General features: G+C 46.3%; 1 protein-coding gene across 2 annotated transcripts in view; it reads left to right on the top strand.

The window, feature by feature from the left end:
* Positions 1-22,456, top strand: part of PPP6R2 (protein phosphatase 6 regulatory subunit 2) — a 367,586-nt gene that overhangs the window by 299,168 nt on the left and 45,962 nt on the right. Inside the window, exons 20-21 of one of the 2 annotated variants that reach the window (XM_082254943.1) lie at positions 14,014-14,218; positions 15,152-15,169. In XM_082254943.1, coding sequence (XP_082111069.1) covers positions 14,014-14,218; positions 15,152-15,169 — 223 coding nt within the window. The remainder of the gene's footprint in view (positions 1-14,013; positions 14,219-15,151; positions 15,170-22,456) is intronic. The other variant, XM_082254944.1, reaches the window with a different exon arrangement.

Genomic DNA, 22,456 nt, shown 5'->3' with positions numbered 1-22,456 from the left:
CAATCGGACAATGCAATGGCATATGTCATGCATCAAGGGGGCACAAAAAGTGTCCTAGCAGCTTGGGAAGTAGCCGGTATTCTAAGGTGGGCGAAATGTTTAGTTCCAGATCTCTCGGCTGTGCATATTCCATTCCAGGGGTTGAAAATTGACAGGTGGATTACATCAGTCACAACAAAAGAAGAAAAAGGTACCTGCTCGCTTTAATTACTGGGTAATATCACAACGGTCAGTAAAGTATGAGATACCGACTCACCGTATTGGTGGTGCGTCCCCCTTCAGACTCCAGAACACAAGTCATGTAACAAGGAAAGGGAATAACCCAAAAGAGAAAGGAGCTCTATAGGGGAGGCAGGGGGGATGGCAACCGCGGTATATAATTAAAAATTCCTTTATTAATGCAAAACTTAAAAATTAAACACGCATCAAAAATACACTAAAAGAGCAGACTAAACACACGGTAAAAGACAACGTTGTCTCTAAAAAGCACCCACCCCCAACATATACCTGCAGTCAAAGTTACAAAGTAATGTGATTCACACGAACACATGGAATAAATATAGATTGATCCGGCTATACCAAGTTGCAGGTAACTTCGGCGGAGTCAGCTGTATACCAACTGTACAATCACACCAAAGACATCTGCGCTTGTATTTACCATTGATCTAACGCATGTAAGTGGCAATATCCGAACAGTGGACAATCATGCCCTAAAGTGTAGGTCCATAGGGCATCCTAATCAGGTGATGATCATTGAAAGTGCACTGTTGAAAGCAAGGGAAAAAAGGCAATCCTCACTCCTGTCAGGTACAGATAGAGAACTAGTGCAATGAGCAGACACTCCTCTTAGCACAAAACATTGCAGTATGTGGTACAGCAGAAGCTAGTCATATAGCAGAAGCAAGTCATAGAGATGCACTGATGTCCAGACTCAGATCCAGGGAGGCACGTGTAATCAACTGAATCATGAGAGACAGGAGAGATCCCAATATGGTGGGATGGATACCAGAGTCACCACGGCAGCAGATGACTGCAGTGTATTGCAGGATAAAGATAAATCTGGCTGCGGGGTACTCGCGTGTCCTGGGGGGTGAGAATCCGTTCCTTGGGGCGATGCAGCTCGAGGCTTGTAGGGCAAATAGTCCGCAGGGAGAGAGATCAACACAAACCAGCATGTGGATACCAGGAAATTACCAGGCATCACTGAGTTTCAAGTATCCATAAAGGGAGTGGAAACACCTAGAGTCCCGCTGTGCGTACTGCAGCCAAAGTCTCTTCACTCAAGGAATGTCGGTAATGCTGACAATGCAGGTAGCCTCATGAATGTCCGATGGTAGCCTCTGTGAATGCCATTAGCATATGGAACCCACCATGCAGGGAGGCTATCTGGCTCTGGGGGTACGTGGAGATTTTCATACAGGGGTCCACAAGGCACAGGTTAAACAGTCTTTAAAGATGCAGATGGTCTCCAGGGCCTGCAGTGAGATTCCAATGAAAGCCTGATAAATGGATTTCACAGAGTGGTCCAAACACTGAAGGGGGAATGATGAAGATGCAGGGATAGGTCGGGGGGGATGCTGGGGCACACACAGACTCGTTTCGTCCACTGGGTGGCATGGACTTCTTCAGGGTGATTACCTCAGTCAACAGGCTCTGGGCAAAGGAGAATGGCCTCTTCATCCGGAGGTGTTTCATCAGCTGTGTCTCCGGTGGGGAACTCCAGAGGTGTATCTGCTAACCTTTCGTCTCAACAGGAAGGTGCAGAGATTCGTGGCAAGGTGTCAGGATCCTCTAGCCGATGCCACAGGCGCACTGGTGGCTCCTTGGGGGCAATACCGTCTGATATACGCCTTTCCCCCTCTCAAACGACTGCCGAGACTTCTGCGAAGGATCAAGGCGGAAGGAATTCCGGTCATCCTTGTGGTCCCAGATCGGCCTCGCCGGTCTTAGTATGCCGATCTGATGTCCCTTGGTGACTCCCTCTCAGGGAAGACCTGTTGGCCCAAGGGCCGATCTTCCATCCTGCTTTACAGTCGCTGTCTTTTAACAGGTTGGCTGTTGAAAGCCAGGTGCTGAAGGATAGGGGGTTGTCTAACTCTGATTCCCACGCTGTGAAAAGCTAGGAAATCTACCTCTAGGAACATTTACCATCGCGTCTAGAAGTCGTACATTGCGTGGTGTAATTCTCTGGGGGTTTCTCCCCGTTCCTTTTCGGTGGCTCCAATTTTGGCGTTCCTCCAAAGAGGTGTGGAACAGCACTTGGCCTTGGGTACCATCAAGGGCCAGGTTTTGAACTTGGTGATTTTGTTTCAACGTCCTTTGGCTATGCATTCCTTGGTTTGCACCTTTGTTCAGGCGGTTTGCCACTTGGCTCCACCTGTGCAGTCTCCGTTGCCTTTGTGGGACCTCTATTTGGTACTTCCGCACGCAGGGTGTCCGAGCTGGCAGCTTTGTCTTGTCGTTCACCTTATTTGGTGGTTCACAGAGATAAAGTGATGCTCCGCCCTTGTCAGCCATTCCTTCTTAAGGTTTGCAAGGTAGCCACCTGGTTGTCTGTGCACACTTTCACAAAATTTTACAAATTAGATGCGTTGGCATCTGCGGATGCTGCTTTTGGCTGCAAAGATTTGCAGGCTGCTGTTTGAGAGGACTTGGTCCTCCTTTGAGGGTGTATTGTTTTCAGGTGAGCTCCAGTTGTTCCTGGTTGAGTTCCATGTTACCTGGTTGGCTAGGTTTAGCCTTTGGGAATTTTTTATGCTGTGCTTTTCGCACCCCTCATGTTTGACACTGCTTTGGGACGTCCCAATGGTCAAGAAGATTCTGAAGCTGTGTCCGTTGAAAGAGAAAATTAGATTTTTGTCTTCCTGTAAAAGCATTTTCTCTGATGTTCATTGACTGACAAAGCCCTCACCCCTCTATTAAGTTGGGTTATTTTATCTTCTAACACTGCTGGCAACAAAACTGAATGTCTATAGCAGGAAGCGGGAGTTTACCCCCCTGGGACTGCCCCATAGGCGTGGTAAGGCTTTTTCCTGCCTAGTGTCCTACTACTGTAGGGGGCAGCATAACCCAATGGTCAAGAAGATTCTAGAGCTGTGACCGTCAGTGAACATCAGAGAAATAGATTTTACGGTAAGACAAAGATCCAATTTTTTTCAGACCAGGCTCCTGTTACCCGGTTAAGGCTCCTGTGTCCTAGTTAAGGGCTCTTATGTTTAGCCTTGGGTTATTTTTCCCACCCCTTATTTGCCTTTTGGCACTGTTTTTGGATGTCGCAGTAGTTATGATTTTATGGAGCACTGTGTCCGTCGATGAATGAAAGAGAAAATGGGATTTTTGTACTTACCGTAAAATCCATTTCTCTGAGTTTGATGGACACAGCACGCACCCCTCTATGGAGTGCTGATACTTCTAATACTGACTGCTACTAAACTGATTTGTGCTATAGGGAAAAAAACGACAGCGCTCAAACAAGTATCATACCTTCAAAATAATTATATATATGTAAATGCACATTATTAATTTGATAAATTTAAATATTATATAAATTAAATCTAAACCATATTGCGTGACTCTCAATAAATCAGTGCAAATATTAGTGAAATCGTGGATATAGTGATGGATTAAGGAAGTCTCTAATGCAAAAAAGCCACAGAAGATATCTCAATCTCAGGACAGCTGTTATCAGAAACACTGCAACTTGATAGCAGAGAAAAAGTTCACCTTCACTCCTTCACCCAGTGTGTGCAAAATAACTTCTTACCCAAAATGATCAGACTCCTTGATTATAGGGGGGTCAGATAAGGCGATGTTCTCACTCAACTGCTCAGACAAGGACGATGTTCCATAAAGGTCCCACCACAATGAATGTGTGCAGCTAGTATATATATGAATCACTCTCCCTTAGGATGCATTAGTTTTTCGCCCGTTTTTAAATCATTAGGACCACAGCATATATGTAGAGACAAAAAAGGGGGGCTCTTATGGCGTAGTATCGGCAATAAATAATTTAATAGATCATAAAATTGCACTTACTACAATCAAATTCCAAAAGTCCATTAACAAGGAGATTGCGGTTTCAGACCATGGAGAAAACGCTTCCTCGTTCCACCTGTGTTTCCAACTCGAAGCCGGAACTTCCGCTGATTACCTAAAGCAGGGAGGGGGGTTATATACCAAGCTGAGGACGGCCCATGGGCGTAGCCAGGTGTTTTTTGTTCTGCCTAGTCCTACTCCTGGAGGCAATATAACAAAAATCCAATTTTTCTCAACAAAAGTGGAAATTACGCTCTAACTACTTGACCCCAGGCCAATTCTAACATTTCTGTCATACATGTAAAAATCTGATTTATTTTTTTTTCCAGAAAATTACCTTATATATTTTTTAGGCATAGGTCCTAGAGAATAAAATGGTGGGCGTTGCAGTTTTTGATGTCACACAATATTTGTGCAGCGTTTTTTTTAAATACACTCTAACAAATTTCTGATAGCTTGGGCCTTGGCAAGTCCTCTTTATAGAGAAATCTGGGGTCTTTTAGACCCCCATATCTCTCCTTTGACGTCCAAAACATCTAATCAAACTTAGATTAGCTTGATCTGGTAACAGTTTGTACACAACAAATTGAAACCGGAATTGACAAAATCCTAGACGCTTCTGGTTTCTGACATCAACAAAGGGGAAGGAGCAACGTCCCTTTCTTTCACTTTGTATAGCATTGGATGTGGCTGGTCACATAGTTATCGTGCTCCCTGATAGGACGTGAAAGCCCGGTAAAGGTGGCAGCGTTGGGGGACCCTCTTCCATTCCTGTAAAAGTGATCCAGCAGCTGTATAGCCACTCTGGTCAATTTTACATTTTAGGTGATCACCAGCTGCAAAGATTGATACAAGGATCATGGCTGCAGCTGCAACCATAATCTGGGTTTACCCACTTCAACCTGAGGCTGTATATAGACAGCCTATGGGTGGGAAGCAGGTTAATGAGGTGGCTGCCTGAGTTTTCTTTCTTTAGGCTTTTTTTTCCCCATTTATTTCACCTGGTAGTCCTGCCAGTTACACGCTTCTTGTCTTAGGGTGTCCCCATTCTTGATGGAGGGGCAACAGAGACACCTTTGGACAGCAACACTTTCAATCTGGGGTGAGGGTGGTGTTAGATGCACTAGCAGATTTTGTTGGACTGAACTAACAAATTAAAGTTAAACTCCAGGTAACACTTTTTAAGCAGTTGCAGCAACATTTTTTTCCTTTTGGGATAAAGGTTCTGCAAAAATGAAAAAAAGATGACCTTTTTAAGCACCCCTGTTAATGTTAAATGGTCTGTCTCAGCCTTCTAAAACTTTTGCTGGGCAGCCTAATCTGATTAAGTGGAAAAATAATAGACTTCCTGGCAATATCGCCAGGTGAAAATAAAGGGAAAGTGTCTAAAAAATGAAAACTGATGCAGCTACCATACATATAAATTGGTCAAACTAGAATATAATACATTTTTGTTTGTATTTATTACTGTTTTAATACACACAGCTAACTCATCAGACGAAGGCCCCTTTTCATCAGTTTAGTCACGTTTTTTCTAAGAAAAAAAAACAAGATGAAGTTTGTCATCAGTCTTTCATCAGTTATTCATCCGTCCTTAACCACTTGAGTCCCGGAGCCATTTTTGTATGCAAAAAGGACAATTTGTCGATTTTAACATTGGTATTTAGTCTGATTTTTTTTTTCTGACGAAAAATTGGGCTTTGATCTGTTCCAAAAAACGGATGTTGATGGAAGCAGATGTAAAGGGATGTAAATTGATGATCATCCATTTACATCCATTAGAGGCACGTTGATGTCCATTTTTCATCTGTCAATGGATGAATGAAGAACAGACAAATATTTTAATTCTTGCCTATGTTAAGCTGGTGCAGTGACCACTGCCTCGGGTTTCCTGTTTTAGGGCACTCAATGTTTCAATAGAAATACACAGCCCCATTGCCTAGATTGGAAAGGCAATCCCTTTCTTCCTCCCCCCCTTTTCCAATCTAACATAGTAGCTTGGGACTATACCGTCCACAGGAGCCAGCACCATAGAAGGTTGTAAATTGCAAGTGCAGGATAAGATCTTTAGTAAACAGTTTACTGGGGAATGCTTATTTTTATTGCACTTGATGTATTACGCTTATTACTACTTTAATATTGTGGTAAAGTGTTTGTAAACCCTTACATATACCCAGTGAAGTGAATAGCCTCAGGTAATTCACTGAGATGAAACAAATCCTCCACATAACTGTTTATCTGCAGCCATCTCTTCTCTACGTCCTCCCAAAACACAAACTGGGATCTTACATTGCACACAATGCACAGCTAGAGCACAGAGCTCAATGAAAGGTGCATAGAGGGACTGGACACACGCCACTCTGCACAGAATCATAAGGAAATAAACACAGCTGAGGCTGTCAGGCAGCTGCTTTATGCTGCAGTGGGAGGCGGGCCATCACCTGGGATGCTGCTTGATCTAATATTAGTGACTCATGCAGAGAGAGAGAGAGGAAACTCGGTGCTTTGGATTGAGGCTAATATACACTATAAAGGATATGCTTTGTTCTTTTTTCTTGTTAGAGGTTTACACTTTTCAGCATTGTGAGTTGAGCCTATTGCTTGTTCTAGATAGTATGGCACACGGTCCACTCCATGGGCTAAAGTTTTAAAGAGTATGTTGCCGTAAAAAAAAAAAAAAATGTATTTAGTCACACTTGTTGGTACATGTAGCTATAAGTTTTTACTTGCTAGCTTATTGAAAAATCTTGGGATCCTGCTGGTTCCCTGTGGTTCCTGTTTATAACTGACCATGCCGGTAAACTGATGTAAACTGAACTGATATAAACTGACGTGAACTAAACTGAAGACGGATGTGCATACTGATTTACACTGGATATGTTTTTTCTTTGAAAAAATGTGACATAGTCTATTTGAAAGGGGTTTTCAATGTTACTGTTTTTGGAAACCATTAGGGTCCTTTCACACAGGCTTTCCGCTCGGCGTTCCCTGTTTTGCTCAGCGGGGATTGATCCGCCGATCCCCGCTGAGCAGGCGGATGACAGGTTTGTCTCTGCGCACTGTGCTGAGATGGACCTGTCAGAGCCCTGCTCCCCTCTATGGGAGATCGAGTGAAAATAAACCGCCTGTCTGTTTTCATCCCATCCTCCAAATCAATGGAAAATAGGGTTTCCATCCGTCTGTATTCCATGGACAGGATCGGATAGCAGCAGGTGTCAGCGGACATGTCACCGCTGACATCCGCTGCTCCATAGGAGTCATCATGGAGCATCCGATCAGGTCCGCCTCAACTGACAGGCGGACCTGATCGGAAAGCCCATGTGAAAGGACCCTTAGACCCTTTGCACACAGGACATTCAGGTAACTCTCATCATTATGGCAGAAAAAAACATCTTGACACTTGTAAAAGTGTGTAATACGTTAAGGCATATTTACAGGCATTAAAGCGTTTGTTACCTCAAAACTTCATGATATGTGCCTGCTTTACCATGTACTTGTATGAGAAAGTATCCTGTTTTCTTTGTATGCTTCCTTTATGTCAAATCCCTGGTGTTCCTGCCAGTTCCTCTGCTTTCTTATTAAAAACTGACCACACTAAGCAGGAGAACACATCGTGGTCAGTTCTCTAGCTATGCTGGGAACTCGGTGTGCTCTTCTTCAATGATCAGACTTTTCCTAACACGCCCCTGCTGCACAGCCATTCACTGGGAAACTCAGTGTGCTGCTGCTTCTCCTCCCCCCAGCTCTTATGCAGCTGAGGACAGAGGGCATGTGATGACTTTTTATATCTATTCAAAAATGTTTTGCCTTTCATTTCTATTTTAAACTGAATGGGTTGTTTTACTAGGTGATTGTTTACACTCCCTTTAAGTGCTTAGGCATCAATTCATATAGTTGGCCAGAATAATCATTTAGTCTGGTCATTGAAATGAATTCCGCTCAAGTGCTAAACACGCCAAAAAGCTGCTGTTTCTCTTACGTCCTCTGACAGTCGCCGCCCACTCATTCAGTCTTCACCAATGGGTATTGTCCTCTTATCCATAGGAGCAAGCTAGGCATAAGACTTGTTAGAAACAAAGCAATTTACATAGACACACCTGTAGGGGGCTGTCCCACTGGTCCAATACCCCCCTGCTATCAGCATTCCCAACTCAGTTTGTCTTCTGCCTAGTTAGGAGTAAGATGGGCTATCCCTGTGCTGAGGATACAGTCTCAGCCTTTCTTCTGTTTTTTATTACTTTATTTTATGCAAAGTGTTTTCTTGCACTACTAGCTTTTTATTTGTTCCTGCGCTAGTTAGTCGGATTTTCAGAAGACGGTGTTTGCGGAGCTGGGAGTCGGACTGGTCGTCCTGGTGTCTCAGGACAGAGGACCTTATGGAATCCCAGCCCGCCATTGAGCGTTTAGCAGGCTATATGCGTATGCCCTGGCCTCGCAAGCGACCTGTCCCTGTCCTCAGGGACGAAAGCCTGTGAGGCCGGTGGCCACCTTGCTTGGCCGTCTCAACCGCGGTTCCGTGCGTTGCTAGAGTCCTGTTTGGCTGACGGCACCCCCACCACCTGGGGTGGGAGGCTTCCTGTCGCAGAGAGGTGCCCACACCACCGTGAACAGTGAGTACATTCTGTGTGGGGCCTCTGTCTGGGGATGGCAGTCTGTTAGGTCTGTGTGTCTGGGGCTCGCATTACTCCCGGTCCCTGCGGGGGCTCTACCACGTTCAGGACGCTTTATGGGGGGTTATTGGGGTCCCTAACGTCGGTGACACTATTGTGGCAATGCTTGGTACAGACATGTGTAGGCGACCCACAGCGGTGAAAAAAATGCGGAACCGCCGTTTTGGGTGTGGGCGGCTGCTTTGGCTTCACTGTGGGCACTTCAGCAGCCATTTTCCTTGCTAGTGTATCGCGCCCTTCGGGCGCCATCTTTTGTGTGACAGCTGGCCTTTATACATGTGTTCGGCGGCCATTTTCCCGGAGCCTCCCATTGATTTCTATGGGCAACCATTTTCCCTTAGCCTGAGTCTTGTTTAGCCTCTAGCGGTGTGACATCACTTCCTTTCCTCATACAGAGAGATCGTCAGCCAGCGTGGTAACACTCCTGGCGGTCTGTTCTTGCTGTTTTTTGTGGAATATCTCTTGGCTATCAGTTCTATTCCTGCCGGAGGGGTTTCTCAGTCTAGTCCCTATTAGCGGTGCATTGCGGTGGGATCGCCGCTATTGCGATTTAAAGGGCCAGCGCCATAACATTTTTTATTGAGTCCCAGGACAGCAAATTCCCCCCAGCTTTGGTGGATGATTCAGGTACATCTGAATCATCTGCGATTACTGCTGCACTTGCGACTTTAGCGTCCAAAGTGGATCTGTTATGGCTGAACGGGATTCTAGGAAAAGGACTAGGTTTTCTCACTCCTCTGATTCAGAGTCTGACATGGTTGCCATAGACAGTGTGCCCGTTGAAGGGTCTCACTCCTCCCAGTCTGAAGGGGAGGCAGAGGACGAAGAGGGGGATGATTCCCCCCCCCCCCTGGGACGGCCAGAGAACGCGCTGCTATGTCTGCACTTATTACCGCTGTTAAAGATGCACTACATTTGGAGGATGAGCCCAACCCTCCGGGTAAGCGGTCCTCCTTTTGGGACCCGTAGAACCCAGAAAGCCGCACAGGTGTTTCCTTGTCCCGCTGAGTTTCACAAAGTGGTGAACGAACAATGGCGCAATTTGAAGCGCAACTTTGTGGTACCAAAACGGTTTCAACTCCGTTATCCTTTTGCGTCTCCTACGGATTTGCGCTGGTCCGTGGCCCCTAAGGTGGATCACACAGTGTCCAGGTTGAACAGGGCCACTCTTGTACCCACGGAGGATTCTCCGGTGTTCAGGGACCCCACGTATAGGCGGATGGAATCTCTCGCTCGCCACTCCTATATGGTGGCGGGTTCTTTGCTGAAACCTATTTTCGCCTCCGTCATGGTGTCTCAGGCTGTGGTAGATTGGGCCAAGGTGCTCAGACGCACCCTCGTGGCTGATTCCGCCCCTCCTACTACTTTGGAGATGGTGGACCAGATTATTCAGGCTGTTCTGTACCTGTGTGACGCGGCCTTGGATGAGGCCCCTTTAGCCGCACGACTATCTGGTGTCGTGGTGCTTACCCGTCGCTTGGTATGGCTGAAGAGCTGGTCGGCTGACCAGACTTCCAGGAAGACGGTGTCTGACATCTCTTATGCGGGGACTTGTCTTTTTGGGGACTCCCTGGACAAATTGGTTAAAGGGGTCACTGGAGGCAAGAGCACTCTGCTGCCTCCTTTCTGGGAGCAAGAGCACTCTGCTGCCTCAGAATCCCAAGGGTAATTTTTTCCGCAGTAAGCGGGGCCCTTCCTTTAAATGAAATCAGGGGTCCTTTCGTGCCCTTAAAGCACAGGACAAGGGGAAACCCTTCAAAGGCCATGGTGGCCAGAGGAAGCCTTGGGCGGGCAAGTCAAAAGCCGCCCAAGCTGGCGCGGCGGCCCAGTCCGCCTCGACCCGTTCCAGGGGTGGGGGAAGTCTGCGCTGTTTTCTCGAACCTTGGCTGCTCCGGATTCCGGACAGGTGGGTTCAGGAAATCAATCGATCAGGTTACAAGATCAAATTCCTTTCGCGGCCAGCGGACAGGTTCTTTCCCTCAAATCTTCATTTGACCCCAGATCGTTTGCAAGATCTTTATCGGGCGGTTCAGGATCTTCTCGCCCAGGGGGTGATAGTTCTGGTGCTGCATCGGGACAGATTTCGGGGGTTTTACTCAAATCTGTTCACTGTGCCCAGAAAGGAGGGCAAGGTACGTCCAATTCTGTACTTGAAAGCTCTGAACCGCTTTGCGCGGGTTCAAAAATTCTGCATGGAATCCCTCCGTTCGGTTGTAGCCTCCCTGAGCCCGGGAGATTTCCTGGCTTCCATCAACCGCAAGGATGCGTATTTACACATCCCCATCTTCAAGGGTCATCAGAGGTACTTCCGATTCGCAATTGCGGAGGAACACTATCAGTTTTTGTGGCGTTACCTTTCGGTCTCGCTTCGGCTCCAAGGGTGTTTACCAAAGTGCTGGCTCCTGTTCTAGCCCTTTTACGGGCGCAGGGAGTTGCGATCTTGGGATATCTGGACGATCTCCTGTTAAGGTCGAGTGCCAGTCAGAGCCTGCTACGCGATCTGTCCACTACGGTTCAGACGCTCCAGGAGTTCGGGTGGACCATCAACGTTCAGAAGTCGACTTTGTCCCCTTCTGTTCGCCTCCCTTACTTGGGGATGATCCTGGACTCTGCCCAAGCAAAAGTGTTTCTGCCGGAGGACAAGCTCCGGACTCTGCAGAACGAGGTCAGGTCCCTCAGGGACAGCAAATCCTCGTCACTCAGGACCTGCATGCGGTCCCTGGGATTGATGGTGTCAGCCTTCGAGCCGATACCGTTTGCACAGATCCACACACGATCTCTCCAAGCGGAGATCCTGGCCAGGTGGGACAGTCCTCAATCCTTGGAAAAGAGGATATCTTTGAGTCGCCAAGCCAGAGAGGATCTTCTGTGGTGGCTCCAGTCTCCGGCCATGACGGAGGGGAAGTCCTTCCGGCCGTTGTTGTGGACGGTGATCACCACGGACACCAGCCTATCGGGCTGGGGTGGCGTTCTGGGCACTCTGTCTGCCCAGGGCACTTGGTCGGAGGAGGAATCCTCCCTGCCGATTAACATCTTGGAACTAGGAGCAATCAGACTGTGCTTGCTTCGTTGGTCGGATCATCCTCGGGGCCGCCCTGTGCGGGTGCAGACGGACAACGCCACTGCGGTGGCTTACATAAATCACCAAGGGGGCACCAGGAAGTGACCAAGATTCTGTCTTGGGCCAAGACGTGAGTCCAGGGGCATCCATCCTCGCTCCTTTTTCGGTGGCGAGGGTACTGGCCTTCCTGCAAACTGGTGTGGACCAGCGTCTTGGGCTGACCACTATTAAGAGTCAGTTGTGGGCACTGGCAATCCTTTTCCAGCGCCCCTTGGCGTCAAACTCTTTGATACGCACCTTTATTCAGGGGATGCGTCATTTGGCTCCTCCTAGGAGAGTGCCTTTACCTCCTTGGGACCTGAATTTGGTCCTGTCCGTTTTGCAACGTCCACCCTTTGAGAACATCAGGGAGATTCCTCTGCCTGTGCTGTCACGAAAGGTTGCCTTTCTGGTGGCGATCACATCTGCCCGCAGAGTGTCGGAATTGGCAGCTCTGTCCTGCCGCTCCCCTTAGGCCTCTTGCACACTGCAGCTTAAAAATGCTCAGTACAGCTTTTTTTTTCTGAGCTATAATAGAGCCCATTCATTCTTAATGTGCCTTAATGTGCTGCACACAGCTGCGTAAATGAGCGCCACGTTTTCTTCAGTAAGAACAAAATAGAAAAATCTGCATTTTTGGTCAGTAATTTACGCCTGATCTGCGCAAATATGCGCGAATGCGCTCAAATGACCCAAAATGCTAATTGAATATCAAGAACGCTAGAATAAATTAACGCGCATTTGCACGAGCGCGAAAATGCGCGCATTACAATTACGCCAGAAAACGTAGATGCTCTAACAGGAGTATCGTGTGTAAGCTGCCTTACCTGGTGGTTCATAGGGATAAGGTGGTCTTGCGACCTAACCAATCTTTCCTTCCTGAGGTGGTTTCAGATTTTCACCTTAACGAGGATATTGTCTTACCTTCGCTGTGTGCAAATCCTAAGCATCCTAAGGAGTTTTCTTTGCATTCCTTGGATGTAGTCCAGGCAATCAGGGTGTACCTGTTGTCTACTAAATCCTTCAGGAAGTCGGATTCTCTCTTCGTCCTTCCCCAGGGCCCTCGGAAGGGTATGGCTGCGTCTGCGGCAACCATTTCAAAATGGATCAGACAGACGATTGTACAGGCCTATTCAATTAGGGAACGGGTTCCGCCCTTCCCTGTCAAGACGCACTCTACCAGGGCGGTGAATGCGCCCTGGGCTTTCCAACATCAGGCTTCGGTGGCCCAGGTGTGCAAGGCAGCGACTTGGTCGTCCATGCACACCTTTTCCAAATTCTACAAACTTTATGTTTTGGCAACAGCAGATGCCTCCTTTGGCCGCAAAGCTCTGTGTGCGGCAGTACCTTGATGGGGACATGAGGTTGTCCATCCCGGTCTGTTGGGGTTGTTTTCCCCTTTGTTTATTTTTTTCCTGGGTGGTTTGCTCCAATTGAGCTTTTCTGTTACCCAGAGTTTTTACCTTTTTTTTCTCAGATAAGGTTCCTTTCTCTGACCTGGGTGCTGCGTTGCCTTTGACGGTTGCGCTTCTCACCCCTCATGTCTACACTGCTTTGGGACATCCCATTGCCGAAGACTGAATGGGCGGTGACTGTCAGAGGACGTAAGAGAAAACTGAATTTTTGTAAAATCTCGGACCTCTGTCTGAGGCCTCTGACAGTCGCCGCCCCCGCCCCTCTAGTGGGGTTCTTTTGGACTTTAACTGCTTGCTACCAAACTGAGTTGGGAATGCTGATAGCAGGGGGGTATTGGACCAGTGGGACAGCCCCCTACAGGTGTGTCTATGTAAATTGCTTTGTTTCGAACAAGTCTTATGCCTAGCTTGCTCCTATGGCTAAGAGGTCAATAACCATTGGTGAAGACTGAATGAGTGGGCGGCGACTGTCAGAGGACTCAGAGAAAGGAATTTTACGGTAAGATTTTACAAAAATTCAGTTTTCTTGATGCACTGGCAGTGTGTTTTTTTCCCTGCCTCTAAAAGCCCCTTCTACTAAACGTTGCTAAAAGCCTATGTGTGATTTGAAACTCAGGCTAACATGCAGGGCAGTTTAGAGGCAAGGAAAAAAACGCCAGACTCCCCTAGGAGCAGCTGCAAAAAGGACCAGTGTGCATGAGGCTTAAAGTCTGATGGGTTTTGTCCCACTTTAACCAAATTAAAGGGAAGATTTAAATTGAATTAATAATATGGTTGTTTTGTCTTCTTTCAGTTAGTGCTGCATCCCCCTGCGTGTGGAATGTGTGTGTAGCCAGGAAGGCCCCAGTTGTTGGTTCAGATAGTAGTTCCTCTGGTGGCTCAGACAGTGAGGAGGAAGAAAAAACGAATATTGTGACTGAAACTATCAGCACTGGAGCTGGACATGAAACTATCAGACTCACAATGGACACCAAAAATGAGAAGGCCACATTTAGTAGGTAAGTTAGTATTTATTTAATCTGCACAGGTGTGCATTATCAGGAGGGAATGGAAATTCAGTTTTAGGAGTTGTGGTCAGGAGGTCTGTTTTGCTCATTAACTTGAATTTATTTAAAGGGTGATTAGGAAAAGCATTTGCACTGTACAAAAACAATGTAATGCACTTGTAGGGGTGCACTTTTGAACTGGGAGAATTGTGTATATGAATATCATATGCACTCTTGATGCAACAAGAAGTGTATATGGGATGCATTCTAGCATGTCACTAAATGTTTTGGACAGGGGAAAAGAATGGGGCAGACTCGATGTATTACTTGGTCTTCTTTATTTGTTTGTTCTGCAGTCAATCTCATGTTTTTGTGCAAGGTAAAAAAAACCTGCCTGCAGCTCTTCCCCAACCCCCCCCCCCCCCCCCCAGCACCATCCTAAATACTCATCTGAACCCGATCTTGATTCAGGCCCTCCCGGCTCCCTCTTTCCTCATTGGCTCATACACAGCAGCGGGGGCCATTGGCTCCTGCTGCTTTCAGTCATTGCCAGTGAGGAGGGAGTGGGGGTGGGGTCGAGCCGTGCTCCATGTGTCTTATAAACACACAGAGCCGACTCGGGAGCAAGCATGCATGAGTGCCCCCATAGCATGCTGCTTGCTATAAGGGCACTCAGCTGGGTGCGAGGAGCCAGGAGCATTGGCGAGGGACCAGAGAAAATGAGGATCAAGGCTGCTCTGTGCAAAACATTTACACAGAGCAGGTAAGTTTGATATGTTTTGTTATTTTTAAATAATAAAAATTCTGCCTTTACAATCATTCTGTTCTTTAAAAATACTGGGATCTACACCATAACCCTCACTATTTCCCTGTTTTTCTTAATTATCTTTTCTTTTCTGTGATATTTTTCTGTCTCTTCTCACTCCCGTTGTGGGTACTGCTCAGAATCTTTACTCCTGCAGGGTATGTACAGCATGCCAGGAAAATAATTGAAATGCTCCAAACACCTAAAGGAGCAGGGAGAGTCTCATTTCTGTATCCACTCTCATCTGAATGTTTGGCTAATCCAACAAATATTGTGTGACTGACTCACTACCCATCTCATACATCAGCTCCTCATTCTTGGTCTGTAGAGAACTTTTGCTAATTTTAATGTTCCATTTACATGTTTTTGAAACACAGTTGTACTGTAGTTCAACTGAGAAATTATAGTTAAACCATATCACAGTGCAAACATTAATGATCTTGTGAGGACGTTGTACATAGAGCCAGAGCTTTATGTACTTGTTGGTATGTCTGTTTTGTAAAGTAGACTGAAATGGGTAAAAAAAAAAAGTTGAGTTTGTGTACATGCAGTAGCAAGAAAAAGTATGTGAACTCCTTGGAATTAACTTATTTTCTGCAGTAATCTGCCATAAACTCTGGTTCACACCTATGGAGTTTGTGCAGTGCTTTTTGCTTTTTCCATGTCTTTTCATGCTTATTGTTTTTTTTTCTGCATTTTGAATTTTTTTCTTTTTTTTTTTTTTTTTTTTGGCCAATTTGTTGTTGGACAGATTAAAAAACGCAAAACCCATCAAAAATGCACTAAATTATTTTCTGCAGCATCTCATTTGAAGCCTGCATTTTAGAAAGTCCCTGACCCTTTACAAAAACACAACGGCTGAAAAAAGCATAGATGTGAATGTGTCCCATAGGAAACCATGTTAAATGGACTGTAGTGCATTTCTGCAAAAAGCCCCAAGAAGTCCGTAGGTGTGAACCAGGCCTTAAAGTAATATTAAAGTAAATTTTTTTAAAAATACCCTGTTTCCCTCAAAATAAGCCCTACCCCGAAAATAAGACCTAGCATGATTTTCTGAGATGGCTGCAATATAAGCCCTACCCTGAAAATAAGCCCTATTAAAATCCTTGATCTCAGCCCCTCCGTCTGCAGTATTCGGAGAGGGAAAGTAGAGCTCCGGAGGGTCACATGAGTGCCCAGCAGTGCTGTAAATAAGGTATTTTCCACAATAAAATTACAAAAGGAGACACACCCCACTGTCTATAATGATCTTTTTACAAAATCAATTACATAATTTTACAATGACTTTATCCAAGGTTTATTTTTGGGATTAGAGAATGTCATAATTGCTGACTTCTGAGCTGAGAGGGGGAGAGAACTTTTTTTTTTTTAACATTTATTTTTTTATTACAGGTTTTTTAGAACCTAGAGAGGGCTAAATGACACAGCACAAGCACTGTGCTGTTTATCGTGCTTTAAAGGATCAGAATATTTATTTATTTTAGGGTTACAATCACTTTAAGATCGTCATTGTACATACTGTAAATAAATAAGACATCCCCTGAAAATAAGCCCTAGTATGATTTTTGTAGCCAAAATTAATATAAGACCCTGTCTTATTTTCGGGGAAACACGGTAACAAACATTATACTTTCCTGCTTTTTGCAGTGGTTTTGCACAGAGCAGACCCGATCCTCCTCTTCTCAGGTTCCCTGCCGGCTCTCCTGGCCCCTCCCTCCTGTCAAGTGCCCCCAGAGCAAGCAGTTTGCAAGGGGGGCACCAGAGTAGGCTCACTCCCGAGCTGTGGCTCTCCATGTCTATTCACACACCGAGCTGTGGCTCGGTCCAGCCCTCTCTCTCTCCTCATTTGGCTCACTGACTGCGATTGACAATGAGGAGGGAGAGTCCCCAGAGAGCCTAGGCTCTTGTGCACATCACTGGAGGAAGATCAGGCACAGGTAAGTATTAGGGATGGGCTGCTACACAGAGAAGTTTTTTTTACCTTCATGCATAGATGCATGAAGTTAAAAAAACCTTTAGCCTTAACACACACTTTAAATGTGATCTGATCCTTATCTAAGCCACAGTAGACAAACACCATGCGCTTAAGCTCATAACATAAACAATTTTAATTTTTCTCATGTCTTTATTGAACACACCCAATAAACATTCACGGTGTTGAAGGAATAAGTAAGTGAACCTATAAACTAATTACTTTAATGAAAGCGAATTGGAATTAGTAGTTTGCAGTCCTGGAGTCCAATTAATGAAATTGGTTTTAGAATGTGGTTTAGAGCTATTCTGATGGTTAAGACTCTCAAATATTTTAAGATTCCTGTTCATAAGAAGCATCAGCTGATGTGAACCATGCCTCACAAAAAGGAGCTCTCTGAAGACATACGATCAAGAGTAGCTGATCTGCACAAGGCTGGAAAGGGTACAAAGCAATCTCAAAATGCTTAGGCACCCATCAGTAGACAGGTAGACACATTGTCTATAAATAGAGACCGTTTAGTACTGTGGCTACTCTTAGAAGTGGGTGCTTAGCCAAAATAGCTCCCAAGGTACAATGCAGAATCCTCCATGAGATAAAGAAAAACCTAAACGTAAAGGCTTGAAGACTTTACTGGAACTGGCAAACATCCCTGTCTACCATACGCAAAAGGTGAATTGTTCTGCAAGAATACTCAGCACTATGTGTGACTCAAAAACGGCACAGCTTAACAACATCAAAACATTATCCCAACAGTAGGGTGGGAGGAACATTAAGATTTGGGCTTGCTTCATTGCCCTGGGGCCTGGACCACTTGCCATCATCAAGGGGAAAATTAATTCCCAAGTTTACCAAAATATCGTACTGGATAGTGTCAAGGTGGCTGTCGAAGCTTAGTAGAAATTGGGTGATGCAACAGGAAAATGACCCTAAGCATTATAATAAATCCACCACTGGCTTTAGAAAAAATGTGCCTTTTGGGGTAGCCCAGTCAGAGCCCAGACCTTACCCTAAAGAGATTCTGTAGAATGACCACAGGAGAGCTATTCACACCAGATATTCTACAAATGTGTCTGAGCTGAAGCAGTTTATAAAGATGAATGGTCAATAATTACTCATGGAAAATTGTGCAGGTCTGATTCAGAGGTATTGGAAGTGCTTGCTGCCAAAGGAGGTTTTACCGATATTAACACTCCAGCATTGTGACTATTAACACCAAGTGTTTACTTATTTTTTTCCTCCAGCACTGTGAATGTTTAACGGGTGTGTTCAGTAAAGATACTAGAAATTATATTTTTTTGTGTGTTTTCAGCCCAAGCACTTTGTATTTCTCTATTGTGAGTTAAAGTGGATGAAAACCCTCTCCTATACCCAGTGACGTGAATAGCTTTAGATGATACACAGAGATTAAACCAATCTCCCTACATAAGTTTTATTTGTATATATGCTGTCTTCAGCTTTATATACTGTTTAGAAAGTGCAAATTGTGTTAGATTTTTTAATTCCCGCTTAAGCTGTAGGAGTGGAGTCTTGGCATACACTGTGTGACAGCTGATTGGAGGAAAGGCACCCCCCCCCCCCTCCACATAGGCAGAGGAACGAAGATGCTGTGCTGTGAATAGACCAGCTCTCTGCTAATCTATTTTTATAGCACCCATCCTGACACAATTTTCCATCTGCCTTTATCTCCCATCTCCCAAAAAAGACGGGACTTAGGGCTTCAGAGAAAGATAAGTAAACACTACAGTTATATGTGCCCAGGTCAGATTTTACGAATCAGGTTTACATCCACTTTAAGTCTGCCATTGACCAATTCAGCAGAAACTGTCCGAATTTCAATCAGTTGATGGGCAGGCTAGTTGTACTGACATTTCTTTTAAGATCTTGAACACTAGATTTTCATTTCAAAATGGATTGTATAGAAATTGCCTTGCTTCCTTTTTTTTGCAGCCAAACAAGTCAATGAAAAAGCAGTCTGAATGCAAGCTAATTTATGATAACGCTATTGCAAGTGTGTATGTGTATAAAGTACTGTGCTGTATTCTGCAAAAGTTTTAAGCAGGTGTTAAATGCTGTAAATTCAGAATGCTTTCAGAAATAGAAGTTCTAATATTGTTATCAATAACCAAAATGGAAAGTAAATGAACAGAAGAGAAATGCAAATCCAATCAATATTGGGTGTGACCACCATTTACCTTCAAAACAGCATCACTTGTTCTAAGTACACTTGCACATGGTTTTTGAAAGGTTGTTTCAAACATCTTGGAGAATTAACCACAGATTTACTGTGGATGTAGGCTGCCTTAAATCCTTCTGTCTCTTCATGTAATCCTAGACAGACTCAATGTTAAAAGTATAACTAAAGGCAAAACGTTTTTTCTCTTACGTCCTCTTGACAGTCGCCGCCCACTCATACAGTCTTCACCAATGGGTATTGACCTCTTATCCATAGGAGCAAGCTAGGCATAAGACTTGTTAAAAACAAAGTAATTAACATACACACCTATGGGGGCTGTCCCACTGGTCCAATAACCCCCTGCTATCAGCCATCCCAACTCAGTTTGTCTTTTGCCTAGTTAGGAGTAAGATATGGTCTCCCTGTGCTGGGGCTACCGTCTCAGCCTTCTTCTATTTCTTATGATTTTATTTCTGCAAATGCATTTTTTTTCTTTGCATTACTAGCGGTTTATCAGCATTTAGTTAGTCTTCAAGATGATGATGACGGCGTCGCGGAGCTGGGAGTCCCAACCCGCCATCGAGCATTTAGCAGGCTATGCGTACACCCTGGCCTCGCAAACGACCCATCCCTGTCCTTCAGGGATGAAAGCCCGCGAGGTGGCCACCTCGCCTGGACGTCTCTCCCACGGTTCCGTGCGTTGCTAGCGTCCTGCGTTTTTGGCTGACGGCATCTGGGGTGGGAGGTTTCCCATCGATGTGAGGCACCCACGCCATCGGGTACGGTAAGTACATTCTGTGTGGGGCCTCTGTCTGGGGCTGGCAGTCCTGTGTGTCTGTGGTATCCCCTAATGTCTGTGCGTTTTTGGGGCTCCCTTTCTGCCGGTCCCTGCGGGGACTCTAACTCAGCTAGTTCGCTATGTGGGTTTTTGGGGTCCCTCTCCTAGGTGACACTTTATGGTGTGTGTGGAGGTGCAGACACGTGCAGCGACCACTAAAGGGTTAAAAACCGCCGGTCCGCCATTTTAGGTGTGGGCAGGATGCTGGCTTCACTGTGGGCGCTTCTGCAGCGATGTATGTAGTGTATTTTGGCGCCTTGCGGCGCCATCTTGTGTGTGGCAATGTGTTCTCCTGAGCACATGTCGGCGGCCATTTTCCCGGAGCCTCCCATTGCTTTCTATGGGCAACCATGTTTCCTTAGTCTGAAGTCCTAGTTCAGCCTCCTGCGGTGACATCACTCTTTCTGTACAGAGGAGATCGGCAGGCGTGTGGTAACACTTGTGGGGTCTGTCTTTGCTGTTTTTTTGTGGGAATACCTCTGGCTATCAGCTTATTCCTGTTTGGGGGGTCTGCTTGCAGAATCCTTCATAGCGGTGTACTGCGGGGGATCGCGGTGCGCTTAAAGGGCCAGTACCTTGAAAAAAAAAAAAGTTTATTATGGAGTCCCAGGACAGCAAATTTCCCCCAGCTTTGGTGGATGATTCAGGTTCCTCTGAATCTTCTGCTCTGCCTGCTTTGACTGCCGCACTTGCGACTTTAGCGTCCAAAGTGGATCTTTTGATGACTGAACGGGATGCTAGAAAAAGGCCTAGGCTCTCTTTCTTCTGATTCTGAATCTGACATGGTTGCCGTAGATAGTGTGCCCCTTGAAGAGTCTCAGTCTGAGGGGGAGGCGGAGGATGCGGGGGTGGATGATTCCCCCCCCTGGGACGGCCGAGGACCGCACAGCTATAGATGCGCTGATCATTGCCGTTAAGGAAACACTACATTTAGAGGATGAGCCCAATCCTCCGGGAAAACGGTCCTCTTTTGGTACCCACAGATCCGTAAGGTGGCGCAGGTATTTCCTTGCCCCGCTGAGTTCCACGAAACTGTAAATGAACAATGGCACAACTTGAAGCACACTTTTGTGGTGCCAAAGAAGTTTCAACTCCTCTACCCCTTTGCGTCTCCTACGGATTTGTCTGTGGCTCCCAAAATGGATCACACTGTGGCCAGATTGAACAGGGCCACTCTGGTACCCACTGAGGATTCTCCGGTGTTTAAGGATCCTATGGATAGGAGTCTGGAATCCCTTGCCTGACATTCCTACATGGTGGCGGTTTCCATGCTGAAACATATTTTCGCCTTTTGCATGGTGGCTCAAGCCGTGGCGGATTGGACCAAGGTGCTCAGACGCACCCTCGTGGCTGATTCTGCCCCCCCTACTAGCTTGGTGATGGTGGACCAGATTTATCAAGGGGTCATGTATTTGTGCGATGCGGCCTTGAATGAGCTGCGTGTTTATCTATTGTCACAGTACTTAATCGCCGCTTGATTTGGTTAAAAAGCTGGTCGGCTGACCGTGTCTGACATTCCTTATGCTGGGTCTCGTCTTTTTGGAGAATCCCTGGATGAATTGGTTAAAGGTGTCACTGGGGGCCAGAGCACTCTGTTGCCCCAGATTCCTAGGGGTAAGTCTTTCCACGGTAAGCGGGGCCCCTCCTTTAAACCAAATCAGGGGTCCTTTCGTGCCTTCAAGGCGCAGGACAAGGGGAAACCTTTCAAGGGCCAAGGCGGGCAAGCCAAAAGCCGCCCAGGCTGGTGCGGCGGCAGAGTCCGCCACGGCCTGAAGGGGCGCCCTCACCCGTTTCAGGGGTGGGGTGACGTCTGCACGGTTTCCTCCAACCCTGGCTGCTCCGGATTCCGGACAAGTGGGTTCAGGAAATCATTCGATCAGGTTACAAGATCGAATTCCTTTCGCGAACAGGGGACAGATTCTTTCCCTGAAATCTTCATTTGACCCCAGATCGGCTGCAAGATCTTCATCGGGCGGTTCAGGATCTACTCGCCCAGGGGGTAATCGTCCCGGTGCCATATCGGGACAGATTTCGGGGGTTTTACTCAAATCTGTTCACTGTGCCCAGAAAGGAGGGCAAGGTACGTCCAATTCTGTACTTGAAAGCTCTGAACCGCTTTGCGCGGGTTCAAAAATTCTGCATGGAATTGCTCTGCTCGGTGGTGGCCTCCCTGAGTCCGGGAGATTTCCTGGCTTCTATCGACCTAAAGGATGCGTATTTACACATCCCCATATTCGAGGGTCATCGGAGGTACCTCCGATTCGCTATCGTGGAGGAACACTATCAGTTTGTGGCGTTACCTTTCGGTCTCGCTTTGGCTCCAAGGGTGTTTACCAAAGTGCTGGCTCCTGTTCTGGCCCTATTGCGGGCACAGGGCATTGTGGTCTTGGGTTATCTGGATGATCTCCTGTTAAGATCGAGTGCCAGTCAGAGCCTGCTACGCGATCTGTCCACTACGG

The sequence above is a fragment of the Pelophylax lessonae genome, assembly GCF_965119305.1.
Source record: "Pelophylax lessonae genome assembly, chromosome: 4".
In the NCBI taxonomy this organism is placed as follows: Eukaryota; Metazoa; Chordata; class Amphibia; order Anura; family Ranidae; genus Pelophylax; species Pelophylax lessonae.
This window is presented reverse-complemented; position numbering and strand designations above follow the sequence as displayed.